Source organism: Psittacula echo, assembly GCF_963264785.1.
Source record: "Psittacula echo genome assembly, chromosome: 8".
Lineage (NCBI taxonomy): Eukaryota > Metazoa > Chordata > Aves > Psittaciformes > Psittacidae > Psittacula > Psittacula echo.
Genome location: NC_137744.1, coordinates 6,577,547 through 6,599,875, shown reverse-complemented (window position 1 = coordinate 6,599,875; position 22,329 = coordinate 6,577,547). Strand labels below are relative to the sequence as shown.

General features: G+C 44.3%; 2 protein-coding genes across 18 annotated transcripts in view; one reads left to right on the top strand and one right to left on the bottom strand.

Moving 5' to 3' along the window:
- COL4A6 (collagen type IV alpha 6 chain) overlaps positions 1 to 18,593 on the top strand; it is a 41,355-nt gene extending 22,762 nt beyond the window's left edge. Inside the window, exons 20-41 of the mRNA XM_080624703.1 lie at positions 2,425 to 2,496; positions 2,922 to 3,029; positions 4,090 to 4,311; positions 4,552 to 4,713; positions 6,689 to 6,859; positions 7,794 to 7,937; positions 8,205 to 8,330; positions 8,659 to 8,840; positions 9,109 to 9,172; positions 9,664 to 9,738; positions 10,146 to 10,253; positions 10,979 to 11,086; positions 11,521 to 11,592; positions 12,121 to 12,246; positions 12,595 to 12,711; positions 13,327 to 13,488; positions 14,325 to 14,423; positions 14,697 to 14,843; positions 15,930 to 16,046; positions 16,790 to 16,981; positions 17,151 to 17,437; positions 18,285 to 18,593. Of these exons, the coding sequence (XP_080480829.1) occupies positions 2,425 to 2,496; positions 2,922 to 3,029; positions 4,090 to 4,311; positions 4,552 to 4,713; positions 6,689 to 6,859; positions 7,794 to 7,937; positions 8,205 to 8,330; positions 8,659 to 8,840; positions 9,109 to 9,172; positions 9,664 to 9,738; positions 10,146 to 10,253; positions 10,979 to 11,086; positions 11,521 to 11,592; positions 12,121 to 12,246; positions 12,595 to 12,711; positions 13,327 to 13,488; positions 14,325 to 14,423; positions 14,697 to 14,843; positions 15,930 to 16,046; positions 16,790 to 16,981; positions 17,151 to 17,437; positions 18,285 to 18,545 (3,122 nt within the window). The 3' untranslated portion in view covers positions 18,546 to 18,593. The remainder of the gene's footprint in view (positions 1 to 2,424; positions 2,497 to 2,921; positions 3,030 to 4,089; positions 4,312 to 4,551; positions 4,714 to 6,688; positions 6,860 to 7,793; positions 7,938 to 8,204; positions 8,331 to 8,658; positions 8,841 to 9,108; positions 9,173 to 9,663; positions 9,739 to 10,145; positions 10,254 to 10,978; positions 11,087 to 11,520; positions 11,593 to 12,120; positions 12,247 to 12,594; positions 12,712 to 13,326; positions 13,489 to 14,324; positions 14,424 to 14,696; positions 14,844 to 15,929; positions 16,047 to 16,789; positions 16,982 to 17,150; positions 17,438 to 18,284) is intronic.
- APOOL (apolipoprotein O like) overlaps positions 11,794 to 22,329 on the bottom strand; it is a 38,594-nt gene continuing 28,058 nt past the window's right edge. For 14 of the 17 annotated variants that reach the window (XR_013957527.1, XR_013957528.1, XR_013957529.1 and 11 more), the window contains one exon: positions 19,986 to 21,399. The gene's annotated coding sequence lies outside the window, so the exon portion shown is untranslated. Of the gene's footprint in view, positions 11,996 to 12,097; positions 12,270 to 14,768; positions 14,832 to 15,980; positions 16,058 to 16,143; positions 16,186 to 19,963; positions 21,400 to 22,329 lie in introns of those variants that run through there. The other 3 variants (XR_013957525.1, XR_013957526.1, XR_013957524.1) reach the window with 3 other exon arrangements.

Below are 22,329 nucleotides of genomic sequence, written 5' to 3'. Positions count from 1 at the left end.
TGTAAGATAAATAAAAGTAAAATGCTCTATGCACGATGTGAGCTCTAGATATTCTGAGAAGCACATCAGAAGCCAGCTTATTATGAATGCTACATCAAAGCTTTGCTAACACTGAATGGTCCTTTGTTAGGAGAGTATCTATAGTCGAAGTATGTGGGAAAGTGTGAATAAGTCATTAGCCAGTTCAGTTTGCACCTCCATAGAAATGTGTAAGAAAACTTGTGAATGCATCGTTCTACTATGAAATAATTTGCATACATTAAAAGACCCTTTGATGTAGTAAGTTTCATCTAATATTAAAGAAATGTGTGTGGGTGGAAGAAATCATCATTTCTTATACTGCTCAGACTGAAAGGCCTTATCATGAAAATGAGGAAAAACACTTAAAAAGAGGCTGTGACCTACTGAAGTTACCACGTCAAAGATACCACTGAGGAATTTTGCTTGAGTTCATGCTACGTGCGTTAAACCAGGGTGAAATAGCCTTGTTTTGGGATGGTCTAACTCAGTATTTTGTAAAAAACCTAGACTAATTTTACCTGGTCTTATGAGATTGCTTAAAAATGTTGAAATTGCCCATATTTTGCTTTTATGTCTGACAGGATTTTTTTGTAATTGTTTCATTTCCTTGATATTGGGATAGTATTGTGTAAACTGTGATAGGGTGTTCAGTAGCTGGGCAACACTGTTTTCCCTATGTAATTTTAAACTAAGCCTTGCTTACATCATTTTGCAAAGCACACAAGGAAACAGCCATATTTGCATTTCAGTTATCCTCACATGAAATATCTGTTGCTCGAGTAATCCGTTGTCTCTAATTGGAGATACATGTTGTTGGTGGATGGACCACTCAGTGCATAAGGATTGGCTGGACTGGAGTTGCAGTCAATGGCTTGATGTCCAAGCGCAGAGCAACGACAGGTGGTGTTCCTCAGGGGTTGATATTGGGACTGGCGCTGATAAACATCTTTGTCAGCAGCATGGACAGTGGAACCTAGTGCACTGATAGGATTGGATTTAGCCAGGAAATAGTTTGACTCAGGGTCTTTCTTGAATAAAATTTGTTAATCAACTGAAAACATTAATCTTTTCTGAACAAAAATGTTGAACTTGTGCTGCTGTGCTGGAAGAAATGCTTCCAGTGTTGCCTGGTTTAGACCAGATGACCTCTTCAGGGCTGAAAGCAGTCACTATTTGCAGTGCTCGATGAATAGATTTTGCTTATCAGTCTGGAAATGGGGCTTGAATAGAAGGATCCTGCAAAGAGAGTTACAAGGAAATGGGAAACAGTGTGTCTGTGATACATGATTATCTCATCCCTAATCAGCCTTGTGGTTAATGCCAGATGTGAATTAGCAAATATTGGGCAGCAGTGCAGTTAGGCAGCTGCTTCTCTGTGCATATAAAAGTGCTCAGAGTAATGAAAAACCTCACCTCTATTCCCCAGATGTGCTTTCATAGTCATCTTTTGTATGTAATCTATTTAAATAGCTTTTAAAGTCCTTTAGATTCAGTTTTAGAATGTGTATGAGCATTTAAGGCTAAGTCAGCTGTTACAGCATAGGAGCTAATTCTCTAGTTCTCACACAGACTTCTCTTAAAATAACTGGAAGCATTTCGTGATTCAGAGTCTCAAATCAGGTTTTGTGATAATCATTTCTGTGACTCTGGGAATGTGACTTGAAATTGTTGGTGACCTGCAAGGAAGAGTGTTGGAAGCGTTTGAGATCTCAGGTAAATCTGACGTGCTGGCAACTCTAATAATGCCACATAAATTCCACTCTGCTGAAGAGGGATTGCTAGTACAGAGAGGTGGAAGTCTGCAGTTGCTGAGTCTTGTTTGCTGCTAATAAACTTTTAAGCCTTGTAGCTATTTCTTAATCTGACACACTGTGGAAGAAGCAGTTTGAGTACAGTTGTAATGAACCCCCTTGCTATTCCAGCCTCCATGCGTGCATCTCTCTGGCCTAAACTTCTTGGGTGACAGGTTTTTTAAACACCCATCAATATTCCCTAGATATGTATTTTACCTTGCATGTGCCATTCATTTTAGAATGTCACACTCTAGCATGGTGTTTGCAGTCAACCTCAGCTCCCACTGACTGTGAAAGTCCTAAGCTCTCTGAGTCCCAGCCCCTACCATAGGGAGGACCAGTTGCTGAGTAGGAGCCATGGATATCATGCTGTAAGTAGGCCACAGCAGTAGCTGCTACCTTTCAGTGGTCATGCAGTAAGCCAGTAAGTAGTAGGGATGAGATTCACCAGGTTCCAAATGTCTGTTTGAGATGTGAGCACTGTTTGATGTAAGTTCACTCACAGCCACTTCTGATATGTCCTGTAAAAAACATCTGGACTCTTAATGTTCCTCTTCCAACAGTCTCTCTGAAAGGGGCTGTGTGTAACGTCAGTGTTCCTTTGTTTCAGGTATCACCTTGCCCTGCATTGTTCCTGGAGCATATGGGCCCCCAGGGACTCCCGGCTTTCCAGGATTGCCAGGTAGGGAGACAAGCTGATTGTAAGGCACTGGCTGACTACCAGGAAGCACTTATTCCTCAAGGAAGAAAATGCCTGCTAATTAATCTCCTCTGAGTGATGGTTATTCCAGAAAGTTAACTGGCACAACCGTATTCTTTTCTGTTGTTGTTGTTCAGACTAGTCTTAAATCCCATGGAGGATCATAATGACTGCACCATTCTTTCCCTTTCAAGTAGCCCCTGAACACAAACCCTCTCCTTCTCTGTTTATGTAGCTGATGAAACTGCCCTAGCTTTGAGACATTTTATTTAGCTTAAATTGTGTATCTAGCAAGTGTTTTCAGCACTAGCTTTGCAGAAAAGATTTGACCCTGTTTTCTTGTGCTGTGCATTTGTCTTCCACTGTTTGTTCATTAAGATTATTTATTAATATATTTTTACCCTTAGGTCCCAAAGGCATCAAAGGCTTTCCCGGCATTCCCGGCCAACCTGGATTACATGGGTCAAAAGGACAACCAGGGTCTCCAGGAATAGTAGGCTTGCAAGGGGAACCTGGTAAGAGGGAAGTTATTGGAGTTCTTTTGATTGCCTGATTAATGTGTACAATATTCTTATCAAAAGAGCTCCAGGCCACTCTTCTGCCTGGTACATTCATAATGCTCCACTGAGAGCTCCACTGTGCTCCTTCCAAATCCAATCTCTGCAAGCAAATGGTTGCAGCTTGGAAAAAACCAAAAGTAATATTCAAGATCCTTACCTGCCTATAGTGTTACATTGCTGCTGGAAGAAAAGAGGACAGGCAGCACAGTTTGTTTCTTCAGGGACCATAGTCATGTTCTATGTTGTAGTTCAGGTTAACTACAAGTTTAATGTAACCTTGTTTAAGCCATGTGGTACTCTGGTAAAGGCACACTGCACACAGTGTTTTGGCTCATTTTAGCTGTGGGAAGTTCTGATGGTTGTATAAATAAAGAGCAAGAAGCTGAGGTGGTGAGGGAAGCATCCTAAAGCCAGGTTGCTGTGTATCCATCAGGTTTCTCTGGATATGGCTGAAGGAATCTCTTATCCTTTCAGTTTATCAAGGGGAGATAGCATCTTAACGAGGCTGCTGATTTCATGGCATAACCCCTGAGCAGCGTGGCACATCCACACAGCAGTGCAGTTTAGTGTCTGCCCGGTACAGTGAGAGCACTTTCCAGTCCTACTTGTACCAAGGCTGCCAGTGTCTTCTGCTGCACAGAGCCAGAAGTTGTCTGGCGCAGAGAACAGAGTTAGAAAGCTGTGATGAATATAACATCTTTGCAGCTTTTGTGGCTGATAGTGGTAGTGAGATACTGCCTGTCCATAGCCTGAAATGGCCACCTTCCTCCTTTTTGTCCTTTGTTGCCCAATCTGCCATGTAGTGAAACCAAGCCTGTAAAGCTGTTTTCAACAGTTTCATCACTTTCTGTCACCAATTATTGTTTCTAATTTGGTACCGAAACATTCTGCAACTTTCCAAACAAGTTTGTCTTGCACATAAATGTTTAAGATGTTGATTTTGTTGTTAGAGATGCAATTGGAAGCAGATCTTCCGCGCTTCTGCTGAGTGACGTTTTCTGGTTTTCTCTTTAAGGCTTCCCTGGGCCTCGAGGAGAGCAAGGCCCACAAGGACTTCCAGGGCTGGATGGAACAGATGGTTTCCCTGGGAAAATGGGTGCTTCAGGCTTAGCTGGGACAAAAGGAGCTCCTGGAGATGTGTTTGGTGCTGACAGTGGGGCCCTGGGAGAGCGTGGCCGACCCGGACTCCCAGGTGATAAAGGGCTTGCAGGTGATCCTGGATTTCCAGGACCAAAAGGTAAGCACTGAATACTGCTTCTGTGTGGGAATATCAAGCTGTTTCCCTTTCAGAAAGCTTTCCTCTTTCCTACCTCTCTTTAAGATACTGTGTTAGCTGTCCTCTAAGCTGCTCACAGGTGGCAATTTGCTAGTTTTCTCTTTGAATCTAATGTAACTTAAACGCTTTTATTGAAACTCACTTTTTAACAAAAAGTGTGAATTTTATTTGTTCTGTAACCTCCCACCTCTCTGTTCCCAGGGTTAGATGGCAGACCAGGCCTCCTGGGTATTAAAGGAGAACAGGGTAATCCAGGATATTCGGGTGTCCCTGGATTGCGGGGACCTCCTGGTCCTGGAGGTCCTTTTGGCATTAAGGGAAAACCAGGACCCTTGGGGTCAGTTGGCCTTACAGGAGCACCAGGTACGTAATGTCCTCAAATGAAGATAAGTAGCTAAGATGAATGCTGTAATGTTGAGGAAGTGCGGAAGAGATTTGGTATGTGCTAGGAGTGAGCTTCAGGGGTAATAGAGGGCAGAACTAGAGCCTTTTGCCTCTGACTGCTGGACAGCTCCTGCCTAGAAAAGTTGCCCCAGGGCTGTAAGGAGTACAGCAGAAAGACAGGAGAAAGCATCTGAAATGTCTTCATGTTTTGAACATCTCTGCTTTCACATGCTGGCTGCTGTATCACTGACTAATTCTTATTTCCCATTTTCTTGATGATTCATATCTAATGTATGAGGTTGCTTGAAATGTGACTTCTGATAGATTGAAAAGTTGTTGGCTTCCTCAGAACAAGCACTTGTCTCCTCTCTCTTTGCTGAGGCAGAAGAGAAATCTATTTCCCTTCATTTTAAGGGGGAGAAAACCCCACCACTTGAGTTCAGCGGCATTGCTCAAGCTGCACTGACTGAAGTGTTTCACAATGACAATATAGGCGAGACTTGAGAACCAAGCAAAGAGGGACCTGGGAATTAGTAGATAATGATCTGTGACATAACTCATCTGTTCGGACATGCAGAGTGACAGTGCTGGAGCACAGTGCTCCAGTGACAGCAAAGGAATGAAAGCAGTCATATGTCATATGAGATGAAAATCATAGAGGTTGAAAGATTATTTAGATACTGACCTTCCTTTTGCCTCTCCATTGTTTTACATTTTTCAAGTGTATGCCATATAGGACATTCCTTCAGCTGCTTTTAAACCCTCCCATTGCTAGGATGGTAAACTCTAAATGATGAAGTTTTTTTTGCAGCTGTTGTCTCTCTGAATCATTAATTTCTTTTGTACCCTTGTTCTTTCTGTTTACATATTTTGTCCGTTTTTTCGTTCACCATGTTTCTATTCCATTTATCATCAACTCTCCATTTCTGATGTCACACTGTTTGGTTGTGGGTTCTTCACATAGGCTGTCAAGGTGAGAAAATGCAGTGTAGCATAAAAGCTCATGGACTAACAACCTAGCTTTTAAATGCTACAAGAATTGCATTGACTATAGGTGATACCCCTTATTATTGCTAATCAAGCCAGCAGGCAAAGAACCATTGTAGTGAGAATGCTCAGACAGTAACAAAGCCTGAAGCCTATAAGGAAATCTTTAATGTGTACAGATTTTAATTGTGTGTGTTTTGTCTTCAATGAAGCAGCCATTTCATCTTCTGCTTGGTTGTAGCTTTAAGCATTTAAGCCCTGAGTATAGCAAAGCTCGCATATTGGGTGCTACTGCTGTGAATGCCATTTTTCAGAAGACACCTGATTTTTCCTTCTCTTCCTCCTTTTGGATCTGAGCATTCTGTTTTCAATGGTTTGAGCCGTTCTTTAAAATGAGAAACCATTACAAAGCTTCAGCTAGAAACATTCTGAAACACTTAGGGTCAAACCACTGTGTACAGTGTTGGTTTTGTGACAGCAAAACCAGAGGCTTGTTCCCTTAGTGAGCAATTTGTTCTTGAGAACTACATTTTAACTACCAAGGTGGAAAAGAAACTTGTTAAAACAAGCCTCTCCAACTGATCTCACCCAGAGGATGGGGCAGGTAGCAGAAGCTGGCATTAATGATGCTCCCCATTCTGGTTGGGCAGCCTTGATGATAAAGGTAAGACTGGTGAGCTACAGTTTAGGGCCTGGTAAAGGACACAAAAATGGACACACCATAAGGGGTTTCACTCTTGCCAGTTGTGTAGTGATGTAGGCAGTAACCCTTTTCCTAGGTATTTTATTATTAGATGACTAATGCTTTTGCAATTCTAAGCTTTATGCCTTCTAGTAGGCTGCATGTGCCATAAGGTCCATTTGTCATTAAAACAGTGCTGTGTTTAAAGAGTTTGAGAAGCTGTCCGCATATTGTCCTCCTGCTTGTCTGATATAATCTACTGAGTTCTTCCTTGTATTGATTCAGGGCTTCCTGGAATCAAAGGCTTGATGGGGGATGTAGGTCCACAAGGCCCTGCTGGTATGAAAGGCTTCCCAGGTCTTGATGGTGCTCCAGGATCTCCTGGGGAAAGAGGATTCTTAGGGCCACCTGGGCCTTTTGGTCAAGATGGGCGTCCAGGTTTCTCTGGGCCAAAAGGTATGTGTTCCACTAGGGAGATAGTCTGGGATTACTGGGCCCATGGAAAAAATAACCTTGTTAATACTGATTTTAGGCCTAACTTGTCAGAAGAGAATTCCCAACTAGTGTTGGAAGGTATTTGTTTTGCTGCTGAGTTATGGATTACAAATGATAGCTTTTTTTTTACTCCTGTATGTATGTGCCTTTCCACAGCTGTCGAGCTTCGTTGTGCCATCTGGAATGGGTTGCTCAGGGAGGTTGTGAATGCTCCATCCTTGGCGGTGTTCAAGGCTAGGTTGGATGAGGCCTTGGGTGCCATGGTTTAGTGTGAGGTGTCCCTGCCCATGGCAGGGGGGTTGGAACTGGATGATCTTAGGGTCTTTTATGAACCTAACTATTCTATGGTTCTGTGATTCTAATTATCGAATCATGGTCATAAGGAGATCTATCTTAAAGGCCTCAGGCCCTTGTGTAAAAAGCATTGTGTAAATCAAGGTAGAAAAACAAGAAATTTGAAGAATTGACAAGCACTGAACAAAATTTATAGAAGGGAGAGCATGAAGGCACAAAGCAAATGGGAAGTAAAACTTTACAATCTGCATGGTCATTAAGCACCAATGCAATAGTTGGCTACTTGGAGAATTCGGAGTTGTTTGAGGAGGGGAGCAATAGGGCCATGTAACTGCATGTTGCTTGGAAATTGATTGGGTTTTGGTCTCCAGTGGAAGCAGGACCAGGCTCTTGAAGGTGAACTGAGAAAGCGCAGGTCGAAAGTACCATTAGTTGGAGACCTGTAAGAGAAGTGGCTGTTATGTGCTTGTGCCATGAAGTTTTGCCACCCAGCGGTGGGTGGTTGGCCAGCCCCATGCTGCCTTCACCTACCAGCCATGTGGGTGTGCAGTGTACCAGAAGAACTAATTTTCCCTTTCCATCTCCCAACTTCCCTATGCAGGTGAGAAAGGGTCCTCTGGCCTGCTTGGTTTCCCTGGCATGCCAGGCCTGCCTGGTGTCCCTGGCGTGAATGGGTTTAAAGGAACTCCTGGCACAGCAGGAGGAAAAGGGAGCCCTGGAACTGTAGGACTTCAAGGTCAAAAAGGTGAGAAGCAGGTGGCTGTGCGCAGAGGGACTTAGGAGGCCCTTCCGCCTCCTTCCGAGCTGTCTGCGTGTTTGATGTTTTCTTCTAGATACTGTGTTCTTTTCTTCCTTGTGGAATACTTTGGCCTGGTGGCCAAGATGCTGAGCACTTACTGATGAATTCACGTCTGGAGATACAGAAGTTCTGGTTTTGTCCGCCAGATTCTAGTGTTGTACCCTGTCTATGTTGGATTATTTTGCAAGGAGATTTCCTCACTTGTTGCTTCAGGTGACAGAGGTGATGTAGGTCCACCTGGTCTTCCTGTCCTTGGGCCTCCAGAACAGGCACTGCAATTCAAAGGAGACAAAGGAGATCCTGGATTAGCTGGACTTGGAGGATTCCCTGGGCCTAGAGGTATTTCATGTTGTAGTTATTTGCCAGTATCTGTTGTTCAGTAACTGGTTGTTCTCATTGGAGTGTGGTCTGGCTGTTGACAGTGCCTGCAGTAGCACTGTTTTCTGTTCTGCCATTCACTTTCTAGCAAGATTTGCCTATGGCAGTTCTGAATTTTGAGAAAACACTTTTTCTTTGAAGCTCTGTTCTGCAGAGCTAATTCCATCCTTCCCCCGCTTTAAGGGGAACTTTGCGTAACAGGTCAGTTGGCCCAAATATGCTGAAATGTCTGTATAATGAAATGAAATTTAAGTAATGAAATGAAGTGACACTCTTTTGTATAAACCAGGTGATAAAGGAATCCCAGGAAGCCGTGGACAGCCTGGTCTCCCTGGTCCAATTGGGTCAGCAAGCAAAGAGAGAGGTCTTCATGGTGACCTGGGCTTCCCTGGTCCACCTGGACAGCTTGGGCTGCCAGGACAGAAGGGTACACATGGTATCACTGGATTTCCAGGAATGCCAGGAGAAAGGGTAAATACCTTCTTAAGTATCTTCATCTTCTCCAAGTGGTCTCAGGAGAATCCTGTGTTCTAACTGGTACTTCTGTAGCAAAGCAGCAGAAGCTGGCAGGGCTTTTCCTTACAAAACTTCCAGATTGTTTCTGTTTGGCTCATCCTGTTGAAGGACAATTTGGACCTCCTTGTTTCTTCCAGCTTTGCAGCCTGTTATCCCACACAACCCAACCTCGGAACAGCAAGAATAAAAAGCAAGGGCTAATTTTGGTTGGGTTTTTTTTTAGGGTTCAGATGGTATCACAGGAGCACTTGGATTCCCAGGACCTATTGGCCTCCCTGGCCCGAAGGGTAAGAAATCCTTCATAGTGTACGTGGTCATTCTGTACACACAGTCCTAATATTCATGACTGAAATGAATGAGTAGTGTTCTAAAAATGGCTCTCAGTGGCTGACTCTGAAGTTCATGTCCCCTTGTAAGGGGCTTCATTCAGATGAGACCAGTCCCAAGCCTAAATACTTTATGGTCCTTTGAAAGCTTGGCCACTGCACTGTGTGAAGTGTGTTGGGCAGTATTAGGGGCACCCTTCTCATCTCCTTGTGTCTCAAAAGTGTAAAAGATGGGGTGTTGTGGAATTACCCTTAAGTGTTTGTCTTATCAAGCATTTGCATGAGTGAATTTGCATCCTCTGCTGTTTATGAGCATTTTCAAATTCAGGTACATCACTTACTGTTATTGCTCCATGGATCTGAAGCATGGGCAAGGTTTATTTTCGTAAACAAAGCTATTGAGCAGCCCTGAAAACTGCTTCCCAGGGTCAGTTGTGGTCTTTCTCTTCCAGGTGACCAAGGAGAGACTGTTGGCATTCCTGGCATTGCTGGAGTGAAAGGAGAGCGAGGGGACCCGGGGTTCCCAGGTGAAGTAGCCCTTGACTGCTTACTTCAAGAATAAAAAATTCTAGAGTTTAAACAGGATTTAGCATTGCCCAATTTGGGTATTTTTGTAATCTATGTATCCAAATACTTTAATGCTCTCCTGGAAGCGAGATTTAAGGAGTCTGGAATCCAGGAGGGGTACGTATCTAGGTTATGATGAATACGTCTGAGAACAGCCCAGTTCCAGCGCTGGGTCCCACTTCACTTCTTCAGATGGAACTTGTGAGCATACACTGGTATTTGGCATCCAAGAGTCCAGTCCAGGGCCCAGACCATGGCTGGGCAGACACAAGTGCTGCAGCCTCAGCAGAATGTGTTTCTCATTCTCTTCACACCTTCCACCAGTTTGACTTGTGCTCTACCATGCTGTATGTTTTTATCCTTTCAGGAGAGAGGGGGAGAGAAGGACCCAAGGGTGAACCAGGCTACCCAGGAAATACTGGGGTGAATGGACCCAAAGGTGGCCCAGGAGATCTTGGCCAAGAAGGACCAGCAGGTACGGGACTTGGCATCTAAGTTCTGCAGTTCGGGGTATGATGGTGGAACAACACCACCTTGTTTCCTTAGCCCTGGTTGGTCTGTCTTAGCTGAGGCTTAAACAAGAAGGTTGCCAAGATGATGAGAATTACCTTTGACACTAGTGTAAGGTGTCACCTTATCCAGTTGTGAATGATCCTGTGGGTCAAACGTGGTAAATCCTGCACAATCGAAACCTAAAGGAATTCCTTTAACAAACAGGGAAGACCTGTTAGATACAAGCAGTAGCAGCTTGTGGGCATGGCTGCTCTAAAATCTTCGTTACAACACTTCTGTTCATTCCCTCCCAAACTCACCCAGATGGATGGCTACAAGTGTCTTTGAGTCATGGTGTGACAGGTAGATTCTCAAATTGTTATCAAGATTAAAGCTGGGAAAACAGGGAAAGTCATTGAATGTTTTGTTTGAAAAGCAATGGCTTAGTGGTTCAGTACATGAACCAGTGTGTCACTTGGTGGATGGTGGAGAACGTCATTGCTATGATTAAGAGAAAGCTATCAGTTTGGTCAGTGCTCTGCTAGTAGTGGTAGTGAGGAGAGATTTGGACCTAGTTCTGCTTTATCTAAATAGTAGTTTATTCACCCATCTTGCGAGTTAAGTGCAGGAACAGAAGCTCTAAGAGGGAGCTAAGAGCTGTTCCAGCCTGCATGTGTAATACAGAAGCATTTTTCTTCTTGGTTTTAGGAATCCCTGGAAGTGCTGGGCCGAGAGGAATCCCTGGGCCACCAGGACCTCCAGGGCAGCCAGGGTCTGTTGGATTCCCTGGAGCTCGTGGAACAGCAGGACCTAAGGGTATATCTGGAGCCTGCAAACGGAGGGGAGAAATTGGGTCAGAAAACTAGGGTTTTGGCCAAGTGTATGAGCAGGCAGGCAGGCAGCGCTCTGATGTGTGGGCCAGCTGTGCGTGGGAAACCAGCTCCTTTCTTGGCAATGTTAGTGCAGGCACCAGCTGCTCGAAATGAGCAGAGAAGTGGTTGGAAAGGGGGAGGCTCTCACGTGATTTGGATCACTGATGGGTGTTTGCTGAGGGTAAAACCAACGGGAGCAGTGGGAAGAGTTTCCATGAAGGGAGCCTGTGTGAAGGAACACTTTACATAGTGTTTCCCTTCCCCTGTGTGTCAGCTTTCTCATATATGTTCTAGTCTCCACAGAACATCTTACGCATTTCTACCCAGCTCTATTATTTGCTTATTTGCTCACTTTTGTCTTCCCCAATGTCTCTTCAGGGTTTCATGGATTTCCAGGTTTAAATGGTCTGAATGGCTTGCCAGGCACAAAAGGATCTCCTGGAACACCAGGTAAAGGCAATGTGTAGTAATGTCATAGCTGGGGAAATGCATACACTGGTCCATCAGAAGAGCAGTTTTTTCTCTACGAAATTCCCCTATTTCACCCAGTTCTGGATTTAATCATAACATGAGAAAAACCACCAGGATACAGAAATGTGCGTGAACAAAGTCTTTAATGCCAGTGAGAATCGGATGCAGCCTGTGGGGTTGGAGAGGTTTTTCTGGTGATGGTTCTCCTTGAATTCCTGAAGGACTGGGTCACTGCTGGAAAGTTGATGGGATGAAATCATAGAACTCTTCCCTTCTGAATGGATGTTTGATTTTAGCAGGGCAGTATCTTCTCTCAGCATCTTGCAGATTGTTTCAAGTTCACTGCACAACCTGAGGCATCAAGTCTTTTTCTGTTGCTCTACTGAAAACAGCAGAAAGAGTAATAAAAGGCAAATTGCTTTATTGCAACTCAGTTTCTGTAGTAATTTAGCTGCTACAAGGCAATTTGAATAGGATCTCTTACCTTTGCTAACCATGTTTAATTAGGTCTGAGTGAAGCTGGACTGAAAGGCCCTGCAGGTCTCCCAGGTCCAAAGGGTGAAGAAGGTTCTCCAGGTTTGGGCAGAGGACCTGCAGGATTCCCTGGACCAAAAGGCTCATCAGGAGACATGGGTAAATGCTGATGTTCTGGAAGCCTAGCAGTATTGCAGCTCAGGTTAATGTGTTGCATGGTCAACAGAATTACCAAGGAGAACTCCTGAAGCCACAGAGGTGGTTAGGAGTTTGACAGGTAAATGTTAAACCTGTGATGTGGCTATGTATCTGAGAGGCAGTTGGTTATACCGTTCTTACAGTGTCTGTATCTCTCCTGAACAGCAGAATGTGCGCTATTCCCCCTCATGCAGTGAGATGTCTCTGTTCTCCTCAGTGTAAATGCTATTCAGCCTCTACTTCAGTCCATATCTGTGAAGATCACTGAAGAGCTCTGGGTATGCTCTCACTTTGCATTTCTTATTCTAGGTCCCCCTGGTCCTGTGGGACTGCCTGGCTTGCCAGGAACACCTGGAGCTTCTATTCCTTCTGATATACGTGGCAGACCTGGGGATGCTGGCCATCCAGGAACTGATGGGAGCTCAGGTATGAAGAGAGGCTTCTTGAGCAGGGCGGACTGAGAGAGTTTCTGTTCCTTTATGTACTTCATTTGAAGAGCTCTGAGGGGAAATGACTTGGATGGGTACTGTCACTTTAAAACCCTGGGGTTTAGATTAGGGATTGAGAGAGATCTGTTTTAAATTCCTCGCACTGAATCTTGATGTAATTTAGCCTGTTATTAAAGCTCCCTGGTCCATGTTCATTTCACCTATTGGGTACTGATTTGGGCATTAAGGTAGGGACTTTGGTCCAGCATTGTATGTCTGAATTTGGACGCCAGCTCCATTTTGGACTGTGGCTTCCACAGCTGTAACCAGCGGCTCTGTATGAAGTTTAGAAGTGTCCTGTCTGAGCTGGGAAGTAGCAAAGCTTCATTGCTCCTTAAGAGGCACTTGCTGAATAACTGTTGTTAAAAGGGCTTAAAAGTTTGAGACCTAAGTGGGTGTAGGTGCTGGGGTCTGGTTCTTTTCCTTTGGGAGGACACCTCTGGAAATACAGACACCCAAGCAATGACTGTCCTCTACAGACACACACTGGGGATGGCACCAGCATTCACTTTGCCCCAGGCGTAATTGTGCTAATAACCTTTGCTGTCTCTAGGCCTTCCAGGTCCTCCAGGACCACGAGGGCCCCCTGGACCAGCTTCTGACCAAGGTGACACGGGCAACCCAGGTTTCCCTGGTGTTCCTGGCTTGCGAGGCAGTAAGGGTGACGTGGGACCCCCTGGCCCAATTGGACTCCCTGGGGCATCTGGACTCAAAGGTAATCCTGCCCTGGAAGGATCTGGGTATGGTCTGGGAGCTGTCACCTTGATGGTGTGAATGGCTGTCCCGTGGTTAGTGTGACAGCACTGCTGAGCTTGTTAAGTCTTCCCTTTCAGCCCGTGCAGGTTTTACCTACTGCCTCCAAAAGCAGCAGAGTGAGGGCAGCTCCAGCTGCTCTTCAGTGTGTTCCTAATGTTTTTTTCCCTCTTCTCTTTGTTCACCTGCATATGCTGTCCAGGCAAAGATGCGATGCTGTTCCATACCACCTATCATGTAATGCTCAGAGGCATAGGGTGGTGGATTTATGTCTCCACAAGAGGCTAAGAGGATTGTTCTGGGCTAAGGCTGGGAGCAGCTTGCTTTCTCTCTGGTCTCTGCCATAGACGAGGAGAGGACAGCTGCAAACAAACTCTAGCAGCAAGGTTTCAAAGAAACCACACACCTCAAAAGCCAGGTTCTTCACTATTGCAAGGTGAAGAACTGCATGCTGTCCTTGTGGGCTGGCAGATCCCCATCTCTCTGTGCTGTGCATAGAGATGGATTACAAGTAGAAATGATGTCTACTCCTCAGCTTTCCCTGGTTACCCAAGGAAGGGGAAGAATACTTCAGTGAAGTGTGGTTATGTAGCAGTGGGAATTCTTGTGTTGAGGCTCTGCAGCCATCCTGGACATCGGAATGGGCACAGAATTCCCTAGGGTCATGGTCTCTCTCCATCTCAGAGCTGAAATGCTGCTGCCATTGCTGCCACCAGCGTGTTTCTCAGTGCCCCAGCTCTGGTCAGGATCAGGACCCGCTGCTTAGTCCCTGGGTTCTTTAGCTGTGTTTCTTTGCAGGTGTAAGAGGTGAGCCTGGCCTTATGGGGATGCCAGGTAAAGATGGGCCTGTGGGGGATCCTGGTTACCCTGGGCTGAAAGGTGAAATGGGCCGTCGAGGTGAGTGCTGGGGATTTGAAGTTGTACTTTATTGCACATGGCTTGGGCTGGGGAAGATTTCAGAGCTCCCTTCATGGGCTTACCTGGGGGACTTAGCTTATTAGAGACTGAAATCAATCAGAAAGAGCTCGACATGCCACTTCTTACAAAGATACCCAGTGCTGATGTACTAAGGCAGTCCCAGGTGAACACACTGCTCCTTTGTGTCAGTGTTATCATCAAACCTGAATCTTCCGTGTGGGGTACTTACACTGTCATTTGCACCATGTGCAGGTCTCCCTGGCCGACAAGGGGCTCCAGGTATCACCCCTCAGCCAGAGGAAGTCACAGCCCCTGCAGGCTTACCTGGTCTGCCAGGAATTGATGGTGTTCCTGGCTTTGATGGAGATCCTGGATTCCAGGGCCCAGCTGGAAAACAGGGTAAGAAGTACACTCAGACCACTGAAATGCTGGCCTTCTGGAAGAACATCACCACTTTCTCAAATGATTTAGAAAGCTTTGCAGGTTTTTCTACTAAAGGCAGTAATTCCAGCAAAATGCATACAAATAGCATGTTTTACTATTATTAGAATGTACTTGATAAATTCCATTCCTGCACTTTTATAGTGTTTTTAATTAGGTTTCTAGCATTGGCTGCAGCAGCCTGTGCCACAGCTGATGTGACGCCAGCTTTGGTACTAGCAGGTGGAGTGGTCATGAAAAGGATTCACCACTGAGAGTTGTTGGAACTGCCACTTAAATGCTATAGCTTGAGAAGTGCTGGGAGCTTCAGCCCGCACCACTGTGGCTGTTTGGCAAAGCAAGTTGGGCTGGCTCCTGCACCCGGTGGCTCTCCTGGGCCCACGATTCCTTTCTCAGCTCTGCCACCGAGGGAATTTAAATGTTGGTAGAGGGAGTAAATGCTGAGTGAGCCTTTAGTAATACTGGGCAGGCAATCGGGTAACAGATGCTGCAGAGCAGTGAAAAGAGAGGTTTGTTGGGAAATGATTTATACTATTTTTAATGCCCAATCTGTACAGAAGTTGTGCAAATGTTCACCCATCTGTTTTCCAGTCATGTTTCCTTATACTAATATTAACTTTCCCCATTACTGATCACACGCTCAGTATCTGGTTCTGTGCAATTCCCTTCTGCCTCTATACCGTTTTGTTATATTTTAACTTGTAACTTCCTGAACACTTACTGTTGGTTCGTTCAACCCATGCCAGAGCTTTCTGGTTTGGGGTCAGGACAGCCCTGAATGGATTCTGAGCGTCCATAGGCAGGCACCTCCTATTAGATATCACTAAATTCTAAGCCTTTATATTTTGAGCACCTTCACTGCCCTGAGACTTTTTAAAGATTGGTCAGTCAGATACTCATCATCAAATATTGGGAAAGGTGAAGAGATGGGTTCATTTAGATCAAGCCAATGGCTTTAATTATACATCATATTTTCTGGAATATGATTGCTGAAGTCATTAGTATTGAGGAAACAATGGCAGTAATAATTGTATTTGATTTCAGGTGCAAAAGGTTTGCCAGGAAGATCTGGTTTGAAAGGACGTGATGGTTTACCTGGATCACCTGGCACAACTGGGGATCCAGGACCTTCAGGTGCCCCAGGACCACAGGGATTTGAAGGTAACTTTATGCTATGGGAGCACAGATCAGAGGGATGCAATCAGCAGAGTTCTGTTGGCTCCTGGTTCTGCAGAGACTCTCCCCAGCACGCAGTTACCTTAGGAAGACCAGGGGATGCACATGACCTTGTGCCTTGTATCTGCAATGAAGTCAATTTAATCTTCAGTGAGGAAGATGTTGTCACGTCACTGCTGGTGTTTCCCTGGGTACAATTCTGAGCATCTTTTGGGTTTAATGTTTTGTAGATGTGGACCTTGAAGATCTAAAGGCTAAATCTGGCATTAACAGTGAACACTGCTGTGAGGGGTGCATAGCAGAGGGAAGGCACAGGGACAGACAGAAGGGTTGGATTCTGCCACAGACTTGTAAAACTTTTGACTTTTCTGTGTCAAAGGAATATCGCCATGAAGAGCACTGTAGCAAAAAGGAATTTATTAGGTTTTGGTTGGTACTTAGAGATCCTGAGGATTATTGTACTGTGAAGTATGTGCTAATACAGTGGCACCAGAGTTTTGGGGCAAAGAAGTGAAATGAAACGAGGTAGGAAACAGGCAGGTGCTACTGTGAAATGGCTGCTTTTGGAAGTGCAAAGTCTGGTTATTTATATAACAACCATCAAATCTGGGAGTCCTCGCTGCTGTCATTGTGTACATGTCGGTCTGGGATAATGCCAAAACTGGGTACGGACCCAGCTGATGTTCACACTGCGCATCAGTAATAGTGACTCCTTTTCTGTCTTCTAGGTGTTGCTGGAAAGCCGGGCTTGCTTGGTTTGCCAGGAATGCCTGGACGGAGCGTGGGTGTTGGATACACACTAGTGAAGCACAGTCAGTCAGACCAAATCCCACCTTGTCCCACAGGAATGAATAAGCTCTGGGATGGCTACAGCTTATTGTATGTGGAGGGGCAGGAAAAGTCACACAACCAGGATCTTGGTGAGTTGGCAGACTTCTCTCAGGCGTGAACAATGTAGGGCAAAACCCTGTTTCAAATGAGCAGTCTCTATTGGGAGTAGCATCACTTGTGCCATCCTCCACCGCTCCTCTGCGATGTACAAGCTTGGAGCACTGGCAGATGCTCAGTGTGACTTCTCCCACTTTCCAGGTTTTGCTGGCTCATGCTTGCCTCGCTTCAGCACCATGCCTTTTATTTACTGCAACATCAACGAAGTGTGCTACTACGCCAGCCGCAATGACAAGTCCTACTGGCTCTCCACCACTGCTCCCATCCCCATGATGCCGGTGGACAGTGGCCAGATCCCGCAGTACATCAGCCGCTGCTCGGTGTGTGAGGCACCGTCCCAGGCCGTGGCTGTGCACAGCCAGGACATCACCATCCCACAGTGCCCCCTTGGTTGGCGCAGCCTATGGATAGGATACTCCTTCCTTATGGTAAGGATACTATTGCTAAGGTAAAGGCAGCTTTAAACACTTCTAGATCTCCTCTTTGATTAGGTGACTGAGACCGTATTCTGTGAGTTGCTTACAGAGAACTAGAGCCCTGTAACTTCCTCACCTCATACATGTCTTTATCAGCTGGCCTGCTGTAGGCTTTCCAGGTTTGTTCTCATTCACCTGGCTGCCTCACCTGTGCTTCTCAAGCTCAGTAGTACCATTGACATAGTAGTACTGTATTGTCACAAATACTCTTTGTTCTTCAAACCTTTAAATATGGAAATGCTAATTAAGCTACTGCATTGTCTTAATCCCCTCTCTTAGTAGAAAAAGTAGAACATTTTCCATTGCACTCTCCTAGAAGCTCATTACTGTAAGAGTGGTAGAAAACGATGAAGTCAGCATTATTGTCTCAAAATTTTCCCATCTTGCAAGGGAAAAGCTGGTTTTCCTTTGTATACTCAGTACATGTACATTCCTTTGCTTCTTCCCTGTGAGGGTGCTGAGGCGCTGGCACAGGGTGCCCAGAGAAGCTGTGGCTGCCCCATCCCTGGCAGTGTTCAAGGCCAGGTTGAACGGGGCTTGGAGCAAGCTGCTCCAGTGGAAGGTGTCCCTGCTTGTGGCAGGGGTTGGAACTGGATGAGCTTTAAGGTCCCTTCCAGCTCAAACCAGTCTGGGATTTTGTGATGATTTACCTCTATCCCTGACTCAGAACAGATACACACAGCCCAGGTACAGCTGTGGGTGCTTGCTTTATTCCTTTGAACCATGCAACTGGAGGACTTCCCTCTTTACCTCCCACTCTGTTCCTTCACACTCCTCTAAATCACCATCTTCCTTTCAGCATACCGCGGCTGGTGCAGAAGGTGGAGGCCAGTCCCTCGTCTCCCCTGGCTCTTGCCTGGAGGATTTCCGTGCTACTCCCTTCATTGAATGCAACGGAGCGCGGGGAACATGCCATTACTTTGCAAACAAATACAGCTTCTGGCTGACGACGGTTGAACAGTCGCAGCAGTTTGTCAGTGCTCCTCCCTCAGAAACTCTGAAAGCAGGACAGCTGCGAACACGGGTCAGCCGCTGCCAAGTGTGCATGAAGAACTTGTAGTAACAAAAATGCAGTAACAGCCTTTGTTACCTAAGACTAGTCATCCCTGATGTGAAGAAGGATCAGTTCATAAACCTGTTTGTGTGTGGTTGATGGGTGAATCAAGACAGCCAGAATCCTACAACAGTCAAGTGTAAAGTCCAGGAGTTTGACTGCACACAGAGGAGGGAAACACCAGTGCTCTGAAACCTCTTTTCTTATGGAACATGGTGCTATGCTTTTACTTCAGTGGGGTCTTCCCCTCATTTATGGCTACCTCAGCAAGACTATGCGCATTCCTTATTCAGACTGAAGAGTAGCTGATGTCTCTCATTACACCCTTCCTCTGTCCAAGACAGACTTCTCATAGAATCATATGATTTTTCAAGATCGTATGACTTATCAAAACTTACGCTTTACTAATGTCCTTGCAAGCAGTATTTGGTCTAGTGTTAGGGAATGAAGGCTCATTCTCCTATGAAATACAGAGGTAGCTGCAATTCATCAGTGTATTGCATGTGACTTAGAAACACTGAGCATTAACGGTTGCAACTGATTTACTTAGGATGACTCAAAGATTAATCTGTTTTGCTTTCCTTATTAAACAGATGAGCTGTTCTTTCCTTCACAGCCATAGAAGAAGGGGTCCACTCATGTTTAATAAAAGGACAGAGGCAGAAAGCCACAATTTGGTATACAGTCAAAATCCTAAACTTATCTGTAACTCTTGCCTCTATCAATATCTCAAGTTTTTTCCTCTCAATTCTCCTCTGTGTATTTAAATACCACGAAAATGCTTTATTAGCATCAGCCAATACAATAGTAGCAGTCACTTTACAACCCTCTAGTAATATTTTGGCTGGGTTTTTTTGTTTGTATCATTGCTATCTTGCCGAGGAAAGTACATTACCATCCCATCCCAAAATGAAGGATTTAATGGAACAATTTCTAAATTGAGACTCCAGATTACCATCTCGAGGCTGAATTTTTTAAATATGGATGCAGCTGAACTTGTTTTCCTTTTTTAAAACCATAGTTTTCTTTCTGACAAGCTTGTTTGTTAGAAGCTGTTCCAGTTCTCTGGGCCAAAGCTCTTCCTTAGACAGGGCTCAGGTGACACCAAGCACTGAATTACTATTGTAAATAGTATTTTTTAAAACCAAAGCTAGTAGTTGGCAGTTTGGCACTACCTAAGAACACACAACAGCTGAGAAACTTGCAAAGGCCCAGGCCCTTATAGACACTGCTCTCAAATTTACACAGAGATTTACTCTTAGCTTGCTCTTCCCATCAAAATATCATAAAATAACTATTTACATTTTCATTTTCTTTCTTGAGAAAGCTTTCAGGGCTCTTCAGCAAAGGATTTTAAGGAGGGAATAAAAGAAACCAGCAAGCTTTATTTGACTGGTAAGGAAAGCCTCATTCTCTGTAAGCTGAAACAGCATAAGGGCCTGCCTTCCAGGTAGCTTCTCCTGCCAGGTTATTTGTATATTTGCCAGGGTTGCCTTATCTCTTTCTCCTGTTCCTTTTCAAAGGAGTGGTGGAAAGTCAAATTGTAATGCCAATATTTTCACCTTTCTAAAACCTTAGATCCTGATTTTGTCTGATAGTTTCACATATTACCTAAGGAAAAAACCATTTAATAGAAATGTTAAAATAATGTGCTTGAGACTCTTTGGAAAATGGGTAATGTATATCCAGGACTTCAGTATCTTTAATTTGTTTGTTAGTGTTTAAGGTATCACTGTTCCATAGCTTCACTTATTGGCATTAGTTACAAAAAAGGTTACAGACAAAGCCACTGCATTTTTTAAGGCAAACCATTTCTGTTAGGATCAACAAGATGACAAAGGAAGACAAAGTGAAGAAGAATCAAGGGACAAGTGAATGGGCTTAGAAGCTGAGGTTGCTACATTAGTCAGTACTTCCGTCACATTTGTACAGTACTGCCAGTGTCAGTGAAACTCCATGGCTGTGCCCGAGAAGAGAGCCTTACCTTCTACCTAATTCTGCAGGTGATTAGCGTAACAAGAATAAAGATCTTGCTACACAGGTCAAAACTGTATGTGATTTGTTGTTTTCTTTTGTTAAACACTGGCTCTTTAAGGGGAAAACCAAATCACTGTCAGTCAGGGTACAACTGGTATGTGCATAGGCTCTGCATATGATACAACCTTCATAATTACAGTTAAGAGAAATTCATGGTCCTACGAGGAGCATTCATTTGGAACCACAGCTCACCAGCATGCAGAGGGGAGATCATGACACAGAGTGGAACAAACATCACAAATAAACAGGTGAGCCAAATGGACACCAAGAAGCAAAAACTGTACCTGGCAAAAGCTGCCTTTGACAAGCCTTCCCGAGAAATATGAACACACACAACCCCTTTCCTTCTGATATGGATTAACCATCCTGGGAAGCAAACAAGGAAGAATGATGATTAACGTCTATTTGTCATTTCTCATGCTGTAATTTGAGAAGAATTCTCACGAGTTTCTTCTGAGTAAGGGCAGCTTTTTGTGATAGGTACTTATCATCATTTAGGCACAGGACATACGGTTAGTAACAGAAGAACCTCGTGTCCCAGTAGATGTGCAACAAGTTAAGCAACACCTAGAAGCAGTTGTGTAACCTGTAAAATCAGGTATGCACAAAAAGTTGTCAACAATTACACAGTAAACAAAGCAGATGCCAATTATCTTCCATGCCTTTTCTTTGCAATAACTTTTAGTGCTTTCTAATAGTTATGGTTATTTCCTCTATGTCCCAGCCCACGGGGTCTTACTGATCTTTCAGCATTTGGATTGTCCATTGATCATGCAGCATTCCACAACATTTCAGCTATAAGAAGCACTGGTGCTTAGTATTTCTGTGAAGAGATTAGAATTAAATCAGTAGCATGACATAGGCTCTCCAGTCTGCTTGCTATTAAAATAATGTGTGTCTAATCTAACTAGATCTGTATGTTTCTTTTATTAGTATCTCAATATTGTGCTGCTTCTGAATGCGTACTCACTAAGAGCTTTGGGAGATGATATTCATGCAAATAACTGAACGTATTAAGACTGCACACAAACTAAGGAAGGGAAAGGGAAAGAACATCCCTCAGGTGGGTAAATTAGGTTGCAGGCTCTGATACAATGCATGGCTGCAACAGATTTACTTGTACAATAAAATATACCGGTAATATTCTCACCTTCATTAAAGACAGTCAAAGCATATCGTAACCCCTTTGGATTGAACTGTTCTCTCACTTACGAAGCCCCCACCCTTCTAATACTTTTCTGCAGTTTGAACATGGCTTTCTGAACCATGGGGTTTCTTTTTGTAAAATGTTAATGCGTTTTTGCAATAAACTTGACCCATTTTGTCTTTTTTTGCACTCCATTAGGAAGAAAAATGCCTGTTTTTTTACTGATAATTTATACCAATTATTGATAGCTTCTGTAGAGAAATAACCCAAAGGCTTAAACCAACTGTAATGATGGAACAGTGATCTATCAAGAGCTGGGCCAGGCAGATGTTGGTAGCTGACTAACACATTTAGCAATTTTGGTAAGGCTGAGTGTTTTAGACAAAGGAAGGTCTTTCTTACAGTAAGCACATCTGTTTATAAATCATTCAATTGTTAGGGGGTTAAAAAAGCCTGGTAGATCACTTGGTTATAGAAATGATTTCAGAAGTTCTGGAATAAATAATTTCTCTGTGTGTCACACTATTTGTATGTAAAACACACAGTAGCAACTTCCTGTGAAGCTGTAGTAAGTTTGAATTATGAAGTGTTGGAGGGAGGCGAACA